This window comes from Psittacula echo, assembly GCF_963264785.1.
Source record: "Psittacula echo genome assembly, chromosome: Z".
In the NCBI taxonomy this organism is placed as follows: Eukaryota; Metazoa; Chordata; class Aves; order Psittaciformes; family Psittacidae; genus Psittacula; species Psittacula echo.
Window position 1 is genome coordinate 32,564,157 of NC_137742.1, and position 22,994 is coordinate 32,587,150.

General features: G+C 36.3%; 1 protein-coding gene across 1 annotated transcript in view; it reads right to left on the bottom strand.

The window, feature by feature from the left end:
- PTPRD (protein tyrosine phosphatase receptor type D) overlaps positions 1–22,994 on the bottom strand; it is a gene marked incomplete at its 5' end in the record, with an annotated part of 294,447 nt that overhangs the window by 205,309 nt on the left and 66,144 nt on the right. The window contains 2 exons of the mRNA XM_080636500.1: positions 16,222–16,363; positions 21,725–21,870. Of these exons, the coding sequence (XP_080492626.1) occupies positions 16,222–16,363; positions 21,725–21,870 (288 nt within the window). The remainder of the gene's footprint in view (positions 1–16,221; positions 16,364–21,724; positions 21,871–22,994) is intronic.

Sequence of the window (22,994 nt, forward strand, 5' to 3'; positions counted from 1 at the left end):
AGAACTACAGTGTAACCTGTATGATGGCGGGAATGGGTGACAGGCCTACCACGTCTTTAGCTGTAACTTTTTTCCCCACATTTCCAATCATCCCTCTATTATCATTTAAGACAAACCAAAATCTGCAGAACGCTCAAAGAATCAGGGCGGACATAATCTTGGAAAATACACACACTATTTTATAATAATGCAGGTAACATTAAGAGTGGGAAATTTAATGCAAATCAATTGCATGAGCAGCCAAACTGGGAAAAAAAGAGCAAAGCTCAGGAATTTTATTAAGTTTGCTATCTGTTCCTATATTACCATATTTCATTACAAAACAATGTCACCAAGCATAGATAGCATGTTCCCTAACTAGCTAGCGACAATAACTGTTCTGCTATAGAAAACCCTATTTATATTGGCATTTTCAATAACGGAAGGATTTAAGTGCAGCAGTTGCTTAGATAACTACACCATGCTATTGTATGTCTATTGTGTTTCAAATATGGTTCTGTTGATAGGGTTCTGCCACTTCCTGAAAGTATGTGCTGACAACAGTTTATGTAGAAAAACAGAGCTGAAAAAAAAAGCGTGGTAAGAGGCATCCCAGCCTGCATCCATGGCTTCAACATATGAAATTGAAAAAAAAAAAAAGAAGTAATTAAGTAATTACTTTGCCCAGAGTTCATTATTCATATTTGCCTCAATAATGCTATTATATTTAATGTATAGGAAGTAAAATTTAATTTCCATGGAGAAATGTGGTTTTGGAATTTTATGTTAATTTCTTGAGCAACAAAAGTAAAGTGTCTAGCATCATTTTCTTATACTATATATAGAAATCTATGTATAGAATAGTATACATTGTATACTATTTTGGATCTGGACAAACTTGTATTTCATTCACTGACATCCACTCCTAGATCCTACTCTTGGGATTCTTCACATCTCATATAGCAGCTGCCACTCCACAGAACTGTGCCAGTCTCTAAAAGCTAAAACGAAAGAGCAGTAGGGATCTCTACTGCAGGCCTTAATCATAGAATCATAGAATAGTTAGATTTGGACAGGACTTTAAGATCATTTACTGCCAATCTCCCTGTTTTGGGCATGGATGTCTCACTTTAGACCATGTTGCCCAAGGCTCTGTCCAACCCAGCCTTGAACACTGTGAGCGATGGAGCATTTACCACTTCTTTGGGCAACCTGCTCCAGTACCTCACTGTCCTCACAGTGTCTTTTAATCAGAAAATTCCTTGTAATTACTCTAATACTATAACATACTACATCCTAAATGAAAAATAACTGGTTAGTAGCTATTCATTGGAACTCACACACACACACACACAAAAAAAAAAAAAAAATAGAAAAGAAGAAAAATAATTCTTTGCAATAGCCAAAGTCTCATGCATTACCCATTGTGATCATTCTGTCAAAGTCAATAAAATATTCCTAAAAATGAAAAAGAAGCAGTATGCTGCTCACATTACTTACTGGCTTTGAGATAGAAGAAACTACGTTGCCAGGATACAATATGGACCTTAAGATATTGCCACTGATTCTGCAGGAGAACAAAATCCTTACTGATCTGGTGTGCAGCACTGGAGAAGTTTCCTGTTACTCAGAGTTTAATCTAAATGTAGTATTCTAATACTCTGCTCTTAAACACAGTAGGAAATGTCATAACACAGCACAAACCATAAATTACTTAAGCTTTCCTATGGGCACGTAAGCTATATATATAAAAAATGTATATATACATGCAAAGATAACTGTATGATGGAACAAGAGATTAAAGCAGATTGTCACAATTCCTACTACTAGTAAAAAGGAAGTCAGCAATTCAAATTCATTAATTAAACATTTTTTTAATAAAGTGTAGTAGGGAAAGAAGGGGAAAAGGCAAAATTCCTCCTTTGAAACATTTTTCACTGATCAAGATGAAAAAGCAACTGACAAAAATTAGCAGTTTGTTTCTAAGTATAAGTTTATGTACTTTTAGATTGCAGCATTTACATATTTTGTCTAACCTCCAATATATATTTTCTTTGCCCATTTTGCTTACCCCTAGGTTAAACTTTGCATTTACGCAAATCCAGTTTTATTCACCCCACTCCTGTAAGAAGCAGACTTTGGCCTTAATAGTTCTATCTTTCTGTCTTATGATACAGTATCTCCAGCTGATGCAAATGTGCCAGGAAAAAATAATTACAATTAAGTCTTTTCTAAAACTATTCGTATTGATAAGACTTTTCTGTGGTTGGAACAAGCAATTTTGGTAAGGTGGGGCTGGAAGAAATTATGCCCCAAAGATTTCTAGGTGGAGACACAGTAGCAAATCATCCCTCAACTTATTTTGTCAGAACTTATTTTTTCAAGGAGCAATAAGCCTCATAATCTGCAAATTAACATCCCATCTGATTGTAGGATTGCTCTTTCTATCATCCCACCTGTAGCTCACAGTGAGTTTTTACATTTGGCTTACCAAAACTTTGGCATTTGAGAGGCTATTTTTATTTTTCTCAATCTTACTTCACTCTCTGATAAGAGTATTCTATTGTATTATATTATGCTATATAAGTAAGACATAATAATAGTGTTCCACTTTTGTATATTGTACTGTAACTCCCATCTAATTTAAAACATAGATAGTAAAAAAAAAAAAAAGCGAACTACCTTAATTGAAGGAAACACATAGATCTGACATCTTTCAATAGAATACAAAAAGCTTCTAAAAATACAGAATCCATTTTCTACTCTTCATTTTCACTACTGCATTCTCCCTTCGCCAGTAACTTCTGCTGAAAAATACCTCTTTTATTTTTTCTGTTTATTTTATTAACTAAAATGTCCCTACGTTATAGAATTGTTTCATGGTGAGGAGCCTTGAACTATAACTGCAATTGTCATAATGTAATCGGCAGATGCATTTGAGTATCAAAAGCCATAAAGCCAAAACTGAGACGAACTAAAATTCTACCAATTTTTGATACAAGCAAGCAATGAAATAAACTGTTCCCTTAGCAGAAAATTCTGAGCTTCTTGTACCATGTGTCAGATTTTTCCTAGCAATGACTTTTGTAGAGAGAGAAAATAAAGAATTCCATTATCAAACTTCTTGAACAAAATAAAAAAGTGATCACTTCAAAGAGTACCAAAAACTTCTCACCATTTTAGATGTCTCTGAGTTTCACCACTACTGCCATCTAATGCTCAAAAGCTAGATGTAGTGACTGTATCTAAAAGTTCATAATGTGTACACCAGGTTTAATGTGTTCCTAATAGTATTGCCCTTTCTTTAATGAAAAATGATCATTTCACTGTTTATTTTAAGCAGATGGTAAAACATTAGAGTATTCAACATGACTGTGAGAGATTAAAAAAATGGAACAAAAAGTCCTAATAAAATTTACTGAAAAAATAAAAAATTAATTCTACCAGAACTCACATGACTAATCTACAACTTTTAAATACTGTTCTGTTTCAAAATCAGAAAACCTCCATTTGACTACAGCAATGTTATTAGTATTCAAGATTCAACCATCATTCTTTTTAAGCTTTCTAATTCCAGTTAACAAAGAGAAAAAATAGAAAACTTAAGCCCTACAAGATCAAAACCCATAAATCCCTATTTTAATCATTAAACCAGTCCAACTATTTTTAAATTTAGGTTATGATTTCAAAGATATGCATTTACATTTTCTGAACACCTGGAAATTACTATGCTGCCGGAAGACTGTTTCCTGCCCCCTTCCCCTGCCATAAGGCACAAGTAAATTAAACTTGGTTAGTGTAGAACTACCAAATGCAGAATTTATTTATGGTCTCCTGTCTAATTTTTTTTCCCTGCTCCCAATTCACCTAAAAAAAGAATGGACCAGTCCCCATGACTTACTTGAAAGCAGAATTAACATACGTTTCAGGTATCAGGGCCTAAAACTATCTACACTACCAGTTGAAGATGAAAGCTAAACTGTCCTTAGTTCTGTTCAGCCTCTAGCTTTCCTCCTGTTCTTTCCTCTAATATGAAATTTGCAATAAATCTGTTCATGAGGTTCTCTGGTTTATATCCTTCCTAAAAATCCAGTCTCAAAACAACTCGTAATAAAAGATTTCTTATCATATCCTACTCTTTTTCTCAAGCAATAAAATCAATTTCTGTAAATGAAGACACGACACTAGTAATAACTATCTGAAACATACCTTGTTTATTTGACTCAATCATTAGACGGAAACTTTCTACGATACATACCACATGCCCAATTTCCTATCTTTGAAGAACAGCAGAAGTATCAAATGTACATAAATTTCATTTTAAATATTAATCTATTTTATAAAATTCTGCCTCATGAGTTATCAGCCAGCACTGAGGCTAAAAGCTCAGCCTTAGACTGTTGAGCTCCAAAGAGCTGAGTTTCTAGAGTATCTTGCTGCAACCAAATGCTATATTCAGAACACATGAAAATTAGGCCACCATTTAAGAATATCTACTTACACTGTCACTTGAGTCTAGGTAACTCAGTGAACAACACACCCACCTCCACTTCACACCACCCCTCTGTATCTCACAGTAAAACCTATCCTCCATTGTTTTAGGACTTAAGCTAAAAAAACCCAAAAAACAAACCAAACCAAACAAAAACAAAACAAACCAAAACAAACAAACAAACAAACACAGGAAAAAAAACACAACACAATGAAGAAAACAAAAGAAAACAAATACAGACAAAAAATATTAACCCCCCCTCAAAAAAACAAAAAACAAAACAAAACAAAAAAAAAAAAAAAAAAAAGAATTTTTACTATCTGAGTAATCTCAGAAAGAGTAAGTGCCCAGTAACTATCAGAGGAACTACCAATAACTTGTACTTGGGTTTTCAGATTTGAAAAAAAATGTGAAAGGTACAGCCCAGATTTTCTTCTGCTCATTTTTTGTGGCTTTGACATCTTGCAACTAATGACCAAACTCAACATTTGACTGATTTGAAGTCCAGCTTAGAAGACCATTTTCTCACTGACTTCAACATGCTCTCAATTCTGTTTGCAGTCTGCTATATGAAACACGCCACAACAAAAATGATTGCTTTTGGGCTTACTAATGGCTTTTCTGTATTTGGCTTCATCTTCTTGCCATAAATCAAGTTCCAAGTGACAGTAGCTTTTTGCAAAAATATCCCTGGCAACTTTTCAGCCTCTCAATTCGCTTTCCTTGAAAGTCATTTGCTGCAGGTATAATGAAGAGGATTCCCCAGATAGTCTTCTTCCTTATCTGTACAGCCAAAACCCAAATAAATCTCTGTGTGAACATTACAATAGAGGTTGTCTATACAGATTTGTTTATCTTAGGAGCTGGGCTGATAATGCCATTTAAGACAAGATGATATATTTTATGAAAATAAATTACAGGCTTAGTGAAAACAGGGCAGTGCAATCACTGAAACAATGGAATATATGGGAGCCAAGATGAGCTTTTGAGCTTGGTACTAATCTAGAAGCACTGAATTTCAAACAGTTAAACAGAAAATGTACTTTTTAACTACCATTCATAGCAGCAATCATAAAAAAATTGACTTCTTTACAAGGATATTCACAGTAATCAAGAACAGCTCTTAGCCAAGTTAGATGGAATATGAAAATATGGCTATACTGTTTCAGGACAAATTTCTTATTGAAAGGCAGAGAAAGAGCACAGAGAAGATAATAAAAAACTTCACTGATTGAAATGTAAGAGAACTGTGAAGCTAAGATGTTTAGCATTCTCCTTTAAATGGTCTTTTCTAATTACAATGGAAGTTAAAAACTCTTACTATGGACATTGTCCAAAAGCCTCTTAAACATTGACAGGCTTGAGGCATCAAACACCTCTCTAGGAAGCCTGTTCCAGTACCTGACCACCCTTAGAAAATGCTTCTAATATCCAGTCTGAACTTCCCCTGGTGCAGCTTTGAATCATTTTCATGGGTCCTATCATGGGATACTGGAGAGAACAGCACCTCCACCTACAATTCGATGCCTCTGGAAGCTGTGGAGAGCCATGAGGTTGCCCCTCAAACTCCTTTTCTCCAAACTAGGCAAAACCACAGCCTTCAGCTGCTCCTTACAGGACATGCCTTCCAGCCCTTTCACAGCTTTGTTGCCTCCTTCTGAACACATTCAAGGACCTCACATCCTTTTGAATTGTGAAGGGGCCCAGAATACACATACAACTCAAGGTGAGGCCTCACCAATGCTGGATACAGGGAAATAATCCCCTCCTTTGACCATCTGGCTATGCTGTGTTTGATGCACCCCAGGATGCAGTTTGCTGACTCTTATTGAGCCTGCTGTTGACCAATAGCCCCAGATCTCTTTCTGCAGGGCTGCTTTCCAGCCACTCCTATCCCAATTTAGACTTGTGCCCAGTTTTACTCTGTTTACTTTGTTCTGTACAAATGCACATTCGGTTTTCATCCCATTAATCACAGCCCAAAGCTCCAGTATGTCTAGATCCCTTCCCAAGGCCTCCTGTCTCTCAAGAGAGTCAACAGCCCTTCTCAGTCTGGTATCATCAGCAAAATTGCTAAAGGTTCATTCAACTCCTGCATTCAAATCATTAATGAATTTATGAATTAGAAGCGGCCCTAGAATTGAGTCCTGAGAAACATCGCTGGTGACCAGTCCCCAGCCAGATGTAGCCCCACTCACTGCAACTCTTCGAGCCCTGCCCTTCAGACAGTTCTTCATCCAGTGCACTGTCAACCCGCTCATCCCACAGTTGAACAAAGTGTCCAGAAGGATGCTGTGGGGGAGAGTATCAAAACCTTACTAAAATCCAGAAAATCTACAACCACTACCTTCCCTTCACCCACTACTAAGCAGGTAACCTTATCACAGAAGGATATCAAATTAGTTAAACAGGACTTTTCCTTTGTGAACCCATGTTGACTGTGCCTAATAACTGCATTGCTCTTTAAATGCCTTTCAATAGTACCAAGTATTATCTTCCCTACATTTTTTCCTGAAACTGAGGTTAGACTAACAGGTCTGCAGTTTCCTGGGTCTTCTCTACTCTTACTGCTGCAACGGGAATAACAGTAATTCAGATAACAATTCACATATGCAGAGTTAAGGCAATACCTCCTCAAATACGCCAATGCTATGAAAGACCATAGTGTCACAAGCTAAGATGCAGGTGCATTGATGGTCCTAACGAAACACCTGTCTCTAATCAAGGCTTTCTGACTGTATTTAACTGAAAAGCTTATTGAAATGCTTCCACTTGAAAAATCCCTCATTATTCTGTTTTGCTGTTGTCATATTAAGCATACACTGACACAGTCCATTACTATCTAACATTTTACATCACAGCAGATTCTTTGTAGTAGTTTTACAGTAAATTATGTTAATAGAATAATTTAAATCACAGTGGACTTAAAGTCACAATTTTGCACAATTTATCTATTTGCAAGTGAAGGCAAAGAAATTCCACTTGCTACTCAACTGGTGAGTGGTAACTTTATTAATGCATTTCTGCCACAAAGATAAATGAAACAGAACTTCACATCAGTTTACAGCAAGCATTGAAATACCTGAAGCAATATATACATAACAGAATTTTATATCCTGCCTAAGTCTTAGAGAATTCATAAAAGTTTCTCTCTCCCCACAGAGCCACTATAATCACAGCTCTTTCAACCTCCTACCACACTAATGGAATGAAAACTCCTTTACTTTCTTGCATCAGTTCAAAGTAATTGCTTCAGAATTGTGTATCACTAGTCTCAATAATAAAAATATTTTTGGCTTTGACAAGAGCCATTGAATTTCAGCTTCCTTTCAATGTTTATATGTTCACCAAAAAAACTTTAAATACTTTTGTATATACTCTTTAGTTTTTGCTTCCTATGCGAAATCTTTGAAAACTTAATAATCACAGTAATTAATACTATTTTATATTCTATTGCTAGGCTAAGCAAGCTGAATTACTACATAAGCTTTCTTTAAGTTCTAAATTACTGTTTCAGATATATGTGAAAAAGGTTTCTTACTAGGTTTTTTCTGTATTTGAAGATTAGGACTTATTACATTAAAATGTATTTAATTTTACTGTAACTTCGGTACACTAGTGTCGAACGTCCTACATTTCACAAAACATTTCTGTCATCCTAACAGCGCACTTGATAAGATATAAGCATTCACAGAAACTGCTAGCCTGTAAAGCTGAAGAAAGACACACCACATGAATGGTGTATTTTAGTAGTTGCCTTGGTTTTATGATGCCATATGAGCCATCTTATATGAATATCTGCTGTGATAACAATTAAGTTAAAACTATCCAGCTGCTATACCACTGGGTTTCTCTACAGATATGCTGACAGTGTCAGCGGTTGAGCATCTAATCATTGTATCATCTCCTCAAACAGATAACCTCTAGGGTTACCTTTTTTTTTTTATAATCAATATGAAATATTGACATGAAAAATCTCCCTAGAATTCTGCTGTCAATTTTACTTTCATGTTGTGCAGTAATGACAATTGCATTGCTATTTAATATTTTAAAGGTTTGTTAAGTGAGTGGACATATGGATAGATAAAATGCATGAAGAATTGATTACAATAACATCATGAAACATGGCATTTTATTAATTGCACTGGATTTCATTAAGGCATTGGCTTCAATTGAGAAAATGGGCCATTGAACAATGAAAGCTTGCATAAACTTAAACCCTGATATTGAACCAATAGGACTGTGCGTAACGCCAAGGGCCTTTAATGCATGAATAACAACTAATTTCAGGAAAAACAATTGCATTCTAAAAATTCTAGGTGTAAGAAAAACTATTTTGTATTTATTTTTTGTATCAATTAAAACTAGACAAATGACCCACCATTTCAAAAACTGAACAGTTTTATTTAAATTGAATTGCTTTACATACAGGCAGAAATACAAACACATAACACTGCAAAATATCATAATAATAGCACAGAAGTCTAAAAAAAGAAAATAATCTACCCTTATCCAGAACACATAGCAGTTGTACACATAGTTAATGCTCTGCCTTTTCTTGTAAAGATCATTTGTAACATCCTATCTTTGTGCTGCTTATATCTGGGTCAGTATTTGAGGAACAAGATCAAAACGGTAACCTATTGTATATAGCAGGCCATGGTTCTTTTAGTTAGGTAAGTTCACTCTAATTCTGTGCTTACATCACCAGTACTGCTTCTGTGAGAAATATCACTCCCACCCAACTGATTCCTTTTCCATTGTTTTCATTGTTACTTGTTCCTCACAGATTGCTGATGATTTGGAGATGATAGTCTAGGAAAAGGGACTTCATCATCATAGGCATCAATGAGTGGGGAAAAAAAGTATAAAGCAAATGTGTTTTAAAATTGATCTGCTTAGGATGTCTTACTTTCCACTTTCCAATTGGCCAGCATATATTCACTCTTGTTATCAAAAATGTTTATAATACTATACGCGGTCAGTAGATACTAAAATGGGAATACCCAAATAGGAGTCATGCTAAAATTAGTCATTAAGCTGTTGTCTGAAAGTATTTAACAGGTGTACATTCTTAGCCAAAATCATCCAGTGAAGAATTCTTTCAAGCTAAATAGAACTCATCTGCTTTGGTCTGGTGTTATTTCCTCTTCTTAGATCACAACTGTCAGACATCTATTTCTGATCTAGCACCCAGAAGTTTCTTTTCTTTCACAGATATATAATAAGAACAAATATGATACAGCCTAGCTAACTTACTGATTTCAAGCCAATGTTCATCTTTTAGGGCTATCCAAATATCAGACATTAAAATTATTCTACTATTGCTAATATTTCAAAAATTAAATTGATCTTATGCACATGTACAAATATTTGAAACTGAACTGGATAATTTTATATCATTGTATGTAAAGCAAAAATATGGCTGTATGAAATTCAGCAACACATAAAATTCAGTGAAGAATAGAAAGAAGAAAAAAATCCTTAAGAAGACATAATGATAGCTGGTATTACAAGTTGGCAGCAGAAAAACTTTCTCCATGTATGTTCACTGAGCTAGTACAACTGAACAAGCAAGCATGTTAAAATATGTATCAGTCAACAAAGAGTTGAAAGAAACTTCATGAGTAAAAAAATTGTTTGTAGGGAATAAAGTCAGGACAGATTTCTCAAAAGAATCCAATGACTATGTGTACCTTCTTAAGACATCTTAAAAGGTGTTCTAAGTTGAGCAGAGTACTCCTGATTTTCCAAAGTAACTAATCTATGAAAGTCTTGACTACAGGAATTTACATTGCCAATCAAGAAATTTAGGATTGCTGTTTCGTTCACTTTTTCAAAGTGACTGCTCTCTTTTTGGAAGAAGCTTTCTACTGCGTAGCTTTAAATTTATAATGACTGGAGCAGGGTTTTTTCAATGAAATGATGTGCAAGAAAGGGAAAGTTTGCACATTTAAAATGAAGGAAAAAAAAGTGCAAGCAAGATATGAACTGATGAGAAAAATGTATTTGATAAATCTTGCATCTTGGGACATGATTGGAATATAAAAAAAAAAATAAATAAATTAGAAAACATGAGGTGAGGCACTTGCCAGAAACTTCTTACAATACTTACAGCAGTTATTCAAACATGAGGTGAGGCACCTGCCAGAAACTTCTTACAATACTTACAGCAGTTATTCAATCATTTTCATATATTTAAAATGATTACAAAATGGGTTTTTTTTTCCCTTTTTCCAGTTGTCGGGAACTTCACCTGACTGCCATGATTTTTCAAATACGATGGACAGTGGCTTAGCAACTTCATTCACCAGCTCCTTCAGGACCTCTGGATGGATTTCATCAGGTCCCACGGACTTGTGCACATTCAGGTTCTTAAGATGATCTCAAACCAGATCCTCTCCTAAGTGGGCCTAAGGTCTTCATTCTCACAGTCCCTGCATCTGCCTTCCAAGACTTGAGCAGTGTGGTCATAGCACATGCTGGTGAAGACTGAGGCAAAGAAGTTGTTGAGAACCTCACCCTTCTCCAAGTCCAGGATAGACAGAAACAGATGTTTTTCCAGAGCATAAAGTTCTCACATGGGTTCCTATTTATTCCACTTCCTAAAGCCTGTTGAACAGGATCGGTGCCAACTTTCTACAAGCAGTCCCGTAGCAATAATTGCTGTGACTATACTGCAAACAGTTAAGTCTGATAAACACTGGTGTACATCGTTTATACAGTGCCAGCTGGAACATGACAGATTTCTCTTACCATGCAGGTAGTACCCAGAATATATAGTCCTTCTTTCCAATTGTCTAGAAATGAGAGACATCCCACAGCACATTTTCAACATTACAGCCGTGCCACTTCGTTTGTCAAATTTCTATGCCCTCAAAGATAATTGTTCCAGATGACATATTATTTCTAAATAGCTCTTTCTCCTTTCTTCTGTTTGCATTGAATCTATTGCTAGCAGCAGAAACCAAAAATGTAGCACCTTGAATGCATCATCTCTGTTTTTGTTTGTGTGATTTTCAACAGTTTGAAAACGTTCAGCTCTTCCGAGAGTCTAATAAAAATCATTTTTCTCAATTATCTCTACATCAACCTCTGTGTATCAATGGGCATGGAAACACTTTTATGTAAATATTTCACTTTTTATTTTATGCAGCAATGACTGCTTCACATTAAATCAATCAGTTTCTAAAAAGCATAAAAAGGAGTAACTGCCCTAGGCACTTTCCATAGAAATTTCATGTTAATTCTCCCATCCTTATACAGTGCTCATGCTACAAAGATGCTATAAGTCTATGCTTCAATAATGCACAGTATGATCAGCAATAATAGTGAAAATAGTGGGCTGAGTAAACAGACAGCCCTCTGTTTAAGTGTCCTGTGTAGTCTCTCTCTTTACTTCCCAGATAGCAAAGAAAACAAAGCAAACAGCAGTGATAGTAGAATGCACTTAGATAATTTGGTGTACTGGACCTTCTTCATCCTTGCTTAAAACCTGTAGTTTTCTGTGCTGCAGTCATATACCTTCACAGGAGGTAGTGGAAGCTAAGTTTCTTTCAATCCTTATAGTCTTGGCAGAATTGCATCAAGGAATAATAATAAAAAAAAATTTAAAAAATAAGAGAGCATGGTATTGTTGCTGATCTGTCCACTAGAAGGAGGCATCTCGTTTTCTCCTTCCAGAAGAGTTTATATGCTTGCACATGATGCCAGAATCATTGTTCTAGAGACATGAAAAATGCCTGTTATCTTCCACTTGCAAGAACAAAAAACCGTTAAGTGGATTTAATGAGAAATGGATGGACAATAAAAGGAAAGCTATTCCATCTCTGGTATCTGCAGACTTCGGGAAGATCCTGCACTTCACAGTTTTTCATTGCCCATTGCACAATAATAATTCTGAATTGAACAATCAAAGCACTATTCTGCTCATATTCTCAGCACAGATATTTTTTTAAAAAAAAAAAAGCTCCAAAATAAATAGCATTGATTCCACTTGTCTGGAATGAGACTTGAAATTCAGCATTTACTTGTAGGTGAATCTGTCCTGGAATGCAGCTGCCTCCTTTCTATACAGAAAATCACAAGCAGTTTCTGTTTATCTCATTCAGTTTTGGTCCAAACTATCATGAATACTCAATTTAAGAAGCAAAAGTTTGGTCTGGAACTTTTCCTGATTTACTCTGCTAACAAAAAAAAAAAAAAAAAAAAAAAAAAAAAAAAAAAAAAAAAAAAAAAAATCCCAACACTTTGTCTGTACTAAGGCCTTGAAATGTTATCATTTATCAGGGGCTGGAGCACCTCCCGTATGAAGACAGGCTAAGAAAATTGGGACTTTTCAGCCTGGAGAAGAGAAGCTGCATGGAGACCTCACAGCAACCTTCCAGTATCTGAAGGGGGGCTATAAGGATGCTGGGGAGGGACTCTTCATTAGGGACTGTAGTGATAGACAAGGGGTAACGGGTTAAAACTTAAACAGGGGAAGTTTAGATTGGATATAGGGAGGAAGTTCTTTACTGTAAGGGTGGTGAGGCACTGGAATGGGTTGCCCAGGGAAGTTGTGAGTGCTCCATCCCTGGTGGTGTTCAAGGCCAGGCTGGACAGAGCCTTGGGTGGCATGGTCTAGTGTGAGGCTTCCCTGCCCATGGCAGGGGTGTTGAAACTAGATGATCTTAACATCCTTCCAGCTCCAACTATTCTGTGATTCTATAGGTGCCTTTTCTACCCTTTTTCCTTCTCACACTGAAGTTTCCATACGCAGAAACTGACGACTTCATTTATATTCACAGTTCTTAAGAGACTCAAGTACTACAGATTGGTCATAGCTTAAGAAAAAAAACAAAAAAGGGTGAAACCTGTCATGTCTGAACTACCACGTACTGCCAAACCAAGAAGTTTGGCTCTAAAAATATGGATACTTTGGCAAAAATGCTGCTCTTTTGCACTGCACATACAATTTGCAGCAGTTAAACTGGACTTTGTGAAAGAAACAAACAAATATTAATATAGGTAGATACGTCAACTCCTGGGAATGTCCTGGGTGTCCATTAGTGTTGCAATACTTGCGGGCTGAATTGCAGGTAAACTCTGCCTTCCTCCCCAGGGTGCCCTCTTGCAAGAAGTACAAATGTCAAGGTAAGTCTGTGACAGCACCATTATGAAAAGATTTGAAGAACTATAAAACTTATGTGTACCTCCCACAATCCAGAGTTACACACATGCCCCAGGGATGAGTAAAGCTTAAGTGGACCACAGACCCACCTCATTCCACTCTGTTTTGTATTTCATCATTAGGTCTGTTAATTCCTGTTCACATCTATCATATGTATTTATTCCTACAGCAGCTATGTGAGGCACAGAGGCATAACCAGATTGAATGTTTTCCACAAGACTACTACTGCAGACTGTACAAGATGAAGATTTGCGTAAGTTTGTAAAGCAGAAATTTAAAACAGACCTACTTATCTTCCAGGCTAATGCCCTTTGAATTGAACTATCCTTGTCTTGGAAAGCAATATAGCAAGCCATTGTACTTAATTTTAACCTTGCCAAAACTTCCTTACAATGCTCTGTTACTCTGCATGTACCGTGCTTTCTCTGATGTTACCCTTGCAGTCCCAGTAAGTTCAGGAGTTCTCAGGTGTTACCAGAAATCTATTCCTGGGGCCAAAGTATATTCCAGCAGTTGTAAAAGCCCTACATATTATGGCTGGAAACATGTACAATATTTCATATTTCATATTTTTATTTAGACTATTACTTTTAATTAAAATAAATTAATTCAAATGTTTACTTTATAGCTAATAACATGCATTTCTTGTTCATCAGGCATTTTCACATGCATTATGCATGTTTTTTAAAACAGGATATGACCCTAAAGTTGTCTGAGCTAGCATTGAGTTATTTGAGTAAGAAATAGGAGCAGAATCAGATATGCCTTACATGAAATTGATTAAATAATCAAAAGGGCAAGCAAAGAAACATCGCATTTTACAATCAGTTAGTTATGGCACTCAACTTCTTCAACTGTTATGGCCCTTGGCAGAGAGATGAGAGCTGTTGCTTCTTCTCTACAAACCCCAAAATGAGAACTTCAGTTGGTTTGGAACGGTATCTTGCAGACACATGCATGCACATTTCAAGACCAGAGAGTCTTGTGAACACATTTCAAGAAACTCTGAAGACAAAAAGTTCTACTTTCACCTGAGTTTTCATGTTGGTTTTTGCTCCCCCCACCTCCTCCCCTTTCCTCTTCACATCTATCTTTAAAAAACTTTTAACACAGTGTGAAAGTATCATTTCATGTTCATTTTCAGCAATGTAGAAGCTGTGCAAAAAAAAGTACTTCTATCAGTTAATAAAGGCAAAACCTTATCTTAGAGAGCTAAGAACAGGTCCATAGTGGTGTTAAAACATGAACCTAACTATCAGTTTTCCCATTTTTATTGGCTAGACTGTGAAGAATTTTTAAAAGATAACAGAAGGAACAATCATGGCACTGGATATAACAACTTTAAATATTACAGAGGTTTGCTAACACCAGACTAGATCTAAGAGAGAAATACCTACCTTATTTGTTATATGTACATATTGTTGTTAGCTCACTGCAACAGTAACACCAGGACTGTGTGTACTAATGAAAATAGCTACTGAAAGCGTGAAAAAAAATATTTGTGGGTTGGGTTTTTTTTGTTTGTTTGTTTTTAATAAAAACCCAACATCAGAGAAAAATAAAAGAATTCTCCTTGTCATCCTACATTTGTTGGGACAGAAGGAACAAAAAAATTATTTAAATCATACATTTTACAGATTTTCGTCTGAATTCGGTAAAGCTGACTAATCATCTGCAATCCCTATAAACAGGCACCCAGCAGTTAATGCTACAGAATCAAGTAACGCCATGTAGTATCACAATACAAGACTAAACACCAGTTATAAAAGCAGAACTGAATCTGAAGAGTGTGATATTTCAGGAAGTGTCTCCAAAGCCAGCTTCCATTCATCTCCAGGTGTCAGAATGAAACATTCAGGTCATTTGACTACTAGGATTTACTCCTCCGAGTACTATCTAGACAGTACACTTTGGCAGTACATTCATATCCTCATCCCTGAAGGATAGTTGAAAAAACTGGACATTTTCCTTTACAGTCTTCAAAAACTTCTTGCCAAAGTAAGAATACAATTCAGGTGATGTCCATTTCAAATGGAAGAAACCTTCACCTTTTCTATGTGTTATACTGGGGGGGAGTGAGGGAGGGGAAGGGAGGGTAGGAAACCCTGTAGGAGAGCTTAACTTCATTTAAAGAATATTTATGCAACTTTTCAAGGTTGCTGTTAATTGGGCAAATTTCTGTGTAAATGCTGATCACGCAAAGCTAAGCTACCCAGGGCAGCACTAAAATGTAAATCAAGTGCATTCATAAAGCATTGGGGTTTGATCAATAGTTGATACAATAAACTGTTTTTCCTGTCAGTTCTGCTTCACTTATTTCTGACTTTTTTCCTCCATTCTAATCTGTTATACTCTGCATACTCACATTACCACATACTCACCTTTTCTGATCAAAAAATTGGAAACACGATACTCATATATTATGTGAAAAAGTCTGTATTTAACAACATCAGGACTATTATAATGTCCATTTGAAAAGAAATTGTATTTAACTTTCCTGGAGAGAAACCTCTCTTTTAAAACAACACTGCACTTCCAGCATTATAAAGTGAATCAGTTATGTTTAGAAAGGACTTACCACGTAAAACAGTGAGTCTTGTGGACACACTAATTTCACCAACGCTATTGGAAGCCACACATTCATAAATAGCTTCATCTCGTGGCGTGCGCAGTGGTTGTATTCTGAGAACTGATCCAGATCCATCATCAAATTCTATTACCTATAGAAGGAAACAAAAGCTGTCACAGATGTTGTTACAAATGCCTATCCCTCAGTTAATCTGTTCATGAAGATCCCTGATTGCGTTCACACCTGCTGGTATTCATGTCTTCAAAGCTAGGTTCATTTTTTCAAATACAGGTACCAGGACAAATTCCACACATTCAAAAAAAAAAAAAAAAAAAAAAAAAAAAAAAATCAACCCAGGAAACCATCTAACAAGAGCTGTAAGAAATGATTCTGTAACTCAGTGCTCTTTTATCCTGAAGTTCACCAGCAACCTCACTCCATTCTCTTAGCTTAAGTACTTTACCTCCAAATGCCAGTTACATTCATTCATTTTAATTGCTGTAGGCTAAATTGCCACTCTACTCACAGAGTTCAGTTCACTTATTCATTTAGCTCCAAACTGAGTAAGAGTCATCAACTTCTGAACAAGATAGTTTAGATATGAATTTAACCCACATAACATAAAGAAAATGTATCCAACAATGTGCTAGAAAACATGATCAGTTAAGAGGCTAAACAATAAGGCTAAACTTTAAAATTGCAATATTTATGCAAGAAATACTGATTTTCATATGAAAAATAATTAATTTAATGGCTTTTATTTCCTTCCTGCTCTGCAGTCAGAATCTCATCAGCTATTGTTGACCACAGCAGTACTCCAGGCACTGGAAAAGCCTTCCTAATAATTCAGTACTATCTATCTACTTTAAAAAAATATATATATTTGTCAATAATATATGTTAGTACCACCATCAGGAAATGCACTTATCAAGAAATGACAGTCTTTTTTTTTTATTTTTTTATGTAAAAAGAAAAAATCTTATTTGGCCATAATCTATATATACATACACACAAAAAAATTATATATATGCCTATTTGTGCATGTGTTTGTGTATGTATGTCTAACTTATACACAAGTAACCTACTAAATCTTGTAAGAGAGAAATATAGTGAAGGGTTAGGAACTACGGTTGTATGTCCATTCTCTTCCCATTTTCATTGTAGGAATTGCTCAGTTTCTTCTTAGAAATGGGAGAGGTCTAAGTGAGAATAAGATAAAACACAGAGTTTTTTTTCTGGTAACACTGTCCACTAGCCGTATTATTTTTCCTTGTTAAGTAAAGCCATTATACTAAACAAATGTAAACAACATAGAATCTCCATCTGATCTTAGCAAAAATGAAAGAATAGAGTTCTTGATAAACTGACATAAATGAGGGAAAGAAAAATTTCATAATCTTAAAGCAGACAAACTAATGATTTGTAGATAAAAATGAAAGCATGGGTTCCAAATAGTCACAATCATTACACTTAAAAGTAAGTATTGGTTATGTTAAAATCAGAATACCAAATAAAATCCTAGCTGGATGGACAATAAAAAAACAATTGCAGAAGACTGGGTTGGGCAAATATTGAAGAGATTAAGTTTCAAGTATGGTGTGTCCAAAATATGTATCATAAAATGCATTTACTTTTCCTGTGATGAGTTATCCCGCTTCCCGCACATCACAGACAGGTAATTCCTCCCACTCCTCCATCTACTGAATGAGATTTTATTTTTCTTCTAAAGTATGGATTTTTTTATAAAATCAGGCTCATATCACAGGGTAGAATGGTGCCATTTTTTAAATATGCTTTTTTTCTTTCTCTGATTCTTGTAAAGTTCATCTGAGAAAGAAGATTTTTCTAATTCATAATATTTGAATTGGTTTGAAGCAAGAGGAGAAAAAAATAATCTTCTTGTATCATGTTCATTCATACTTGCAATACAAATAAAAGGTGAAAGAATAATAGTGAAGTGCCACAAGGTCTTACTGAAGTGCTTAATTTCAGAAATGATCTATAGTTCTCACCACTATTCTCACTCATTTGTGAGAATTAGCCTGTGAGTAGGAACATTCCACATTTAATGATAATAATCTTCAAATGTATAAACGGGTTATTGTCAAAAGAGAGGGAATAAATTATTTGTTCCCCCACTGTTAGATAGCCAATTGCTCTGTACTTTAAGTTCCAGCAAAAAAGTTCAGGTTCCACATGAGAAAAAAAACCACAAAACTCATGGCAAGGTTCATGAAACAGTGTAAGAGGCTGTCCAAGTTTATTAGGGGGAAGGGAGATAAACCCTAGCATCCCTGGGAAAGCATATGGATTAGATAGCCCACTGAAGTCCTTTCCATCTGTATTTACTGGGCTTCTGTGAAGACATGTGGTCAGGTAAAACATTTTCATATCTTTTAATGCTAAGTAATCAAAGTCAGAGAAATATACAAAATACTAATGTGAAAGAAGAGGAAAAGAAGCCTTATTAATTAATTCTCGTAGTGTTGCAGCTGAAAATCTTAGATGTTTCTTGTTTCCCAGATGTTCCATGTGCCATTTCTATTGTTCTGCTCTGATTCAGAGGTTCTAGAGCATGAATTAATGACCTTAGTTTGGACAGGAAGGAAAGCTGCACACTTTATAACTACTCTGCTCAGTGTTTATAATAAAAATTATAAAATAATGGACAAGCGTTTTCTATTTCTTTGAATTACATTCCATCCAACTTGGCTATGCAGCTTTTTACACAGTTCACTAAAGACATTTTTAAAACATTTTAAATTATTTTTTTCGAGTTCCATTTCAACATTTTTCCACAGAAATAAAACTGTTTTATTTTTATAGACTCATAGAATCATAGAATAGTTAGGGTTGGAAAGGACCTTGAGATCATCTAGTTCCAACCCCCCCGCCATGGGCAGGGACACCCCACACTAAACCATGTCACCCAAGGCCTCATCCAACCTGGCCTTGAACACCACCAGGGATGGAGCATTCACAACCTCCCTGGGCAACCCATTCCAGTGCCTCACCACCCTCTCAGTAAAGAACTTCTTCCTTATATCCAATCTAAAGTTCCCCTGTCTAAGGTCTAACCCATTACCCATTGTCCTGTCACTAAAGTCCCTGATGAATAGTCCATCCCCAGCATCCTTATAGGCCCCCTTCAGATACTGGAAGGCTGCTAGGAGGTCTCCACACAGCCTTCTCTTCTCCAGGCTGAACAGCCCCAACTTTCTCAGCCTGTCTCCATACAGGAGGTGCTCCAATCCCCTGATCATCCTTGTGACCCTCCTCTGGACTTGTTCCAACAGTTCCATGTCCTTTTTATGTTGAGGACACCAGAACTGCACACAGTACTCCAAGTGAGGTCTCACGAGAGCAGAGTAGAGGGGCAGGATCACCTCCTTCGACCTGCTGGTCACACTCCTTTTGATGCAGTCCAGGATACGGTTGGCTTTCTGGGCTGCGAGCACACACTGAAGCTGGCTCGTGTTCATTTTTTCATCGACCAACACCCCCAAGTCCTTCTCTGCAGGGCTAAAACCAGGTACATAGGTACATAGAAAACCATATATGAAGCAAATAAACCATGATATATTGCAACATAAACCTGACCCAACACAGTAAATATGTACATGCTTGATCCTTCACTGTTCAGAACTCAACCTGAGTGAAAATTTTGTGACCAGGAGGAGATAAATTGTGTAGAGTTTATGATAAAATTTCTATGTTAATTCGTCTACCCAATTACAGCTCTGTGTATGCTCTGCAAAGTGCAAACAGTTCACAGCACTAGGAGATCCCATTAAAATTCACGCTTTTATTTCTTACATTGTAATAAATATACAGGAAAAGACTTATATTGGTTAATGAACAAATTCCAACAACTTTAAATATTTTTTTGAACAAAAATAGAATGACAGAAATTTAGTTTATACAAGCAATGCAATTATTTTCTGCTGACGTAAATCTAACCTGAAAGCCAGGGCAAGCAATTTTCTCAAATACCAGTAAAAACACAGAATACATCTTAGATCATTTGCTCCTAAAATGCATGTCACAACTGTTTTATATACAGATTAGTGATCTTCCAAACAGTTGTTTTCTTAATGCAGAATTCTGTTATTTAACATTGAAGATAGTAAACAGAAACAGGGAAAATTATATACTTGGCGGTGTTGGCTGATGAGAAGCTGAACACGAGCCGGCTTCAGTGTGCGCTCACAGCCCAGAAAGCCAACCGTATCCTGAGCTGCATCAAAAGGATCATGACCAGCAGGTTGAAGGAGGTGATCCTGCCCCTCTACTCTGCTATCGTGAGACCTCACTTGGAGTATTGTGTGCAGTTCTGGTGTCCTCAACATAAAAAGGACACGGAATTGTTGGAACAAGTCCAGAGGAGGGCCATGAGGATGATCAGGGGACTGGAGCACCTCCCATATGAAGATAGGCTGAGAAAGTTGGGGCTGTTCATCCTGAAGAGAAGGCTGTGTGGAGAACTCCTAGCAGCCTTCCAGTATCTGAAGGGGGCCTACAAGGATGCTGGAGAAGGACTGAAACGGGACAATAAGTAATGTGTTCAAACTTAAACAGTAAAGTTTAGGTTAGATATATGGAAGGAAGATGTTCTTTACTGTGAGGGTGGTGAGGCACTGGAATGGGTTGCCCAAACAAGTTGTGAATGCTCCACCCCTGGTGGTGTTCAAGGCCAGGTTGGGCAGAGCCTTGGGTGACATGGTTTAGTGTGAGATGTCCCTGCCTGTGGCAGGGGATTTGGAACTAGATGATCTTAAGGTCCTTTCCAACCCTAACTATTCTATGATTCTATGATATACTCTTACTGCCAGCTTTGGTATCCATTCTACAAGCTTTCTCCCATTTTCTGAGATTTTTCTTTACATTAAAAGTTAATCTATTCCTGCCACTAAAAGTAAGAATAGTATTTGTTGTCTTATTTCCCTCAAGTAACCAGTATCCTTTGAACAGATTACCACCATTAATTGAAGGTTGTGGAGAGAAAGTTTCCTCTACAGATTCTTCCTAGGTTATTGTTAAGAAAAGAATCAAATGCAAATATGTTTTAGATTTCCTTTTCAGCAGCAGGAAGTACAACATCCCTTTCATCTCTCTCTGCAACAGTGGTAAGCAACTGTGGCAGCAGAAGCAATAGAAGCCTAGGTCTGTTTGATACACACTGTCACAAAAGAAGGTGGCTTGCTCTTGGGAGACAGCAATCACTGCTCAAATAATTTCCCCCCATCTCCTTCATGGAAAAGTTCAACAAAAACACATCATGGCTCCCTTGTTAGATCATGCTAGTTTAGAAACAACAGTAGCAGTTTTTTTTCTAGCAATGCTATGCATAACCAGTTTGCAAATTCAAAACTTCACAAGACTGCTTTCACTAAATCACCCCCTATAGTCATGTCTATTTTGCTTAATTACTAATAATAAAGAACACATAATGGAATTAGAAGTGAGGCTTGAATTAATGTTTTTCAGAGGAACAGAACAATGGACCTAATACCTCAAATCTCTGATTGCTGACTTTCTTTCCCTTCTTGTTCCAGACAATTTTAGGTCTTGGATCTCCTGTGGCTTGACAGATGAATGAGGCAACTCCTCCAGAAACCCCTGTCTGGTCAACGGGAGTTCTTGTAAACTTTGGTGGTGCTGAAACAAACAAAAAAATAACAAGTAGTAAGCATAAAAAATAAGCCATGTCAGAATATCAAAATGAAAAAAAGCAGGAAATATGTTGTTTCTCCAGTGACAGTATTCACCTGCAAGAGAAAGCATTAGAAGAATATCTAAAAGGTCAGAAGAGTACTTACACATTTTACTAGTGAAATTTATATTAAAACAGAAATCTGATAGCATCAGAATAGCAAGATCACAAATTATGTTTTATCACCATTATAAATGAAATCAAATTTGTCTTCTGTTGCAAAATGAGCTCATCAATCAGCTGGAATAAGATCACGTTTTGTTACTTGATGTTATGATCATAGGAGGTCACAAAACCAGGATTCCCACCTTTAAGCCATTAAAATCAGTGACATTTAGGAGAAAGCATTTATAAGTTCACAGTGGTGGAGGGAAATTACTATGTATTAAGAGTCCATGTGTAAAGGACTGGAACAGAAGAGAGATTTATGCTTGGACACAGTTTCATGTATTGCTCTTGTTCACTTCCAAACTATTCTGCTCTGTCAGAAAGAGTCAGATCCAACTATTGGAACAACAGGAGAGGAGACAGAAATGGAGAAAAAAATTTAAAAGTAGGAATACGCATTTTAATTAATTATTATCTATCCTTTTATTTCTTTATGTTTTCCTTCCATAATTAAAATTCATTTATCAGCCTTGTGGTGAAAAAAACCCTTTGAAAAACCACAAAGAGAAGACATGACTTCTACAGATTTAATATAAAAATAGATGAGATTATGTCTAACCACAGTACAGAAATGTTGAAGAGTTGCTGTAAATATTTACATCATTCTCTTTCTTAGATGAGAAATTTTAAAGATCCAATACACTTCAAGATGCTGATTTGAATGCTATGAAGAGAATATTTTCTCGGTTTTAAGTCATTATGTGTAGTTGCTCTATAGCAGCTGTTGCAATTAATTTTTGCTCTCATCTACTTTCAGCAGTCATCTCCTTTCTGTTCTCAACTTCTTTGCTCTTCTTCACTTTCTTCTCTTAGTTCTGACAGTTATGTACTCATACCGTACTAGTTTTTATTTCTAAGTTGCTGCTCTTCACTTCTAATGTCTAACCCTGTATTCTGCTGA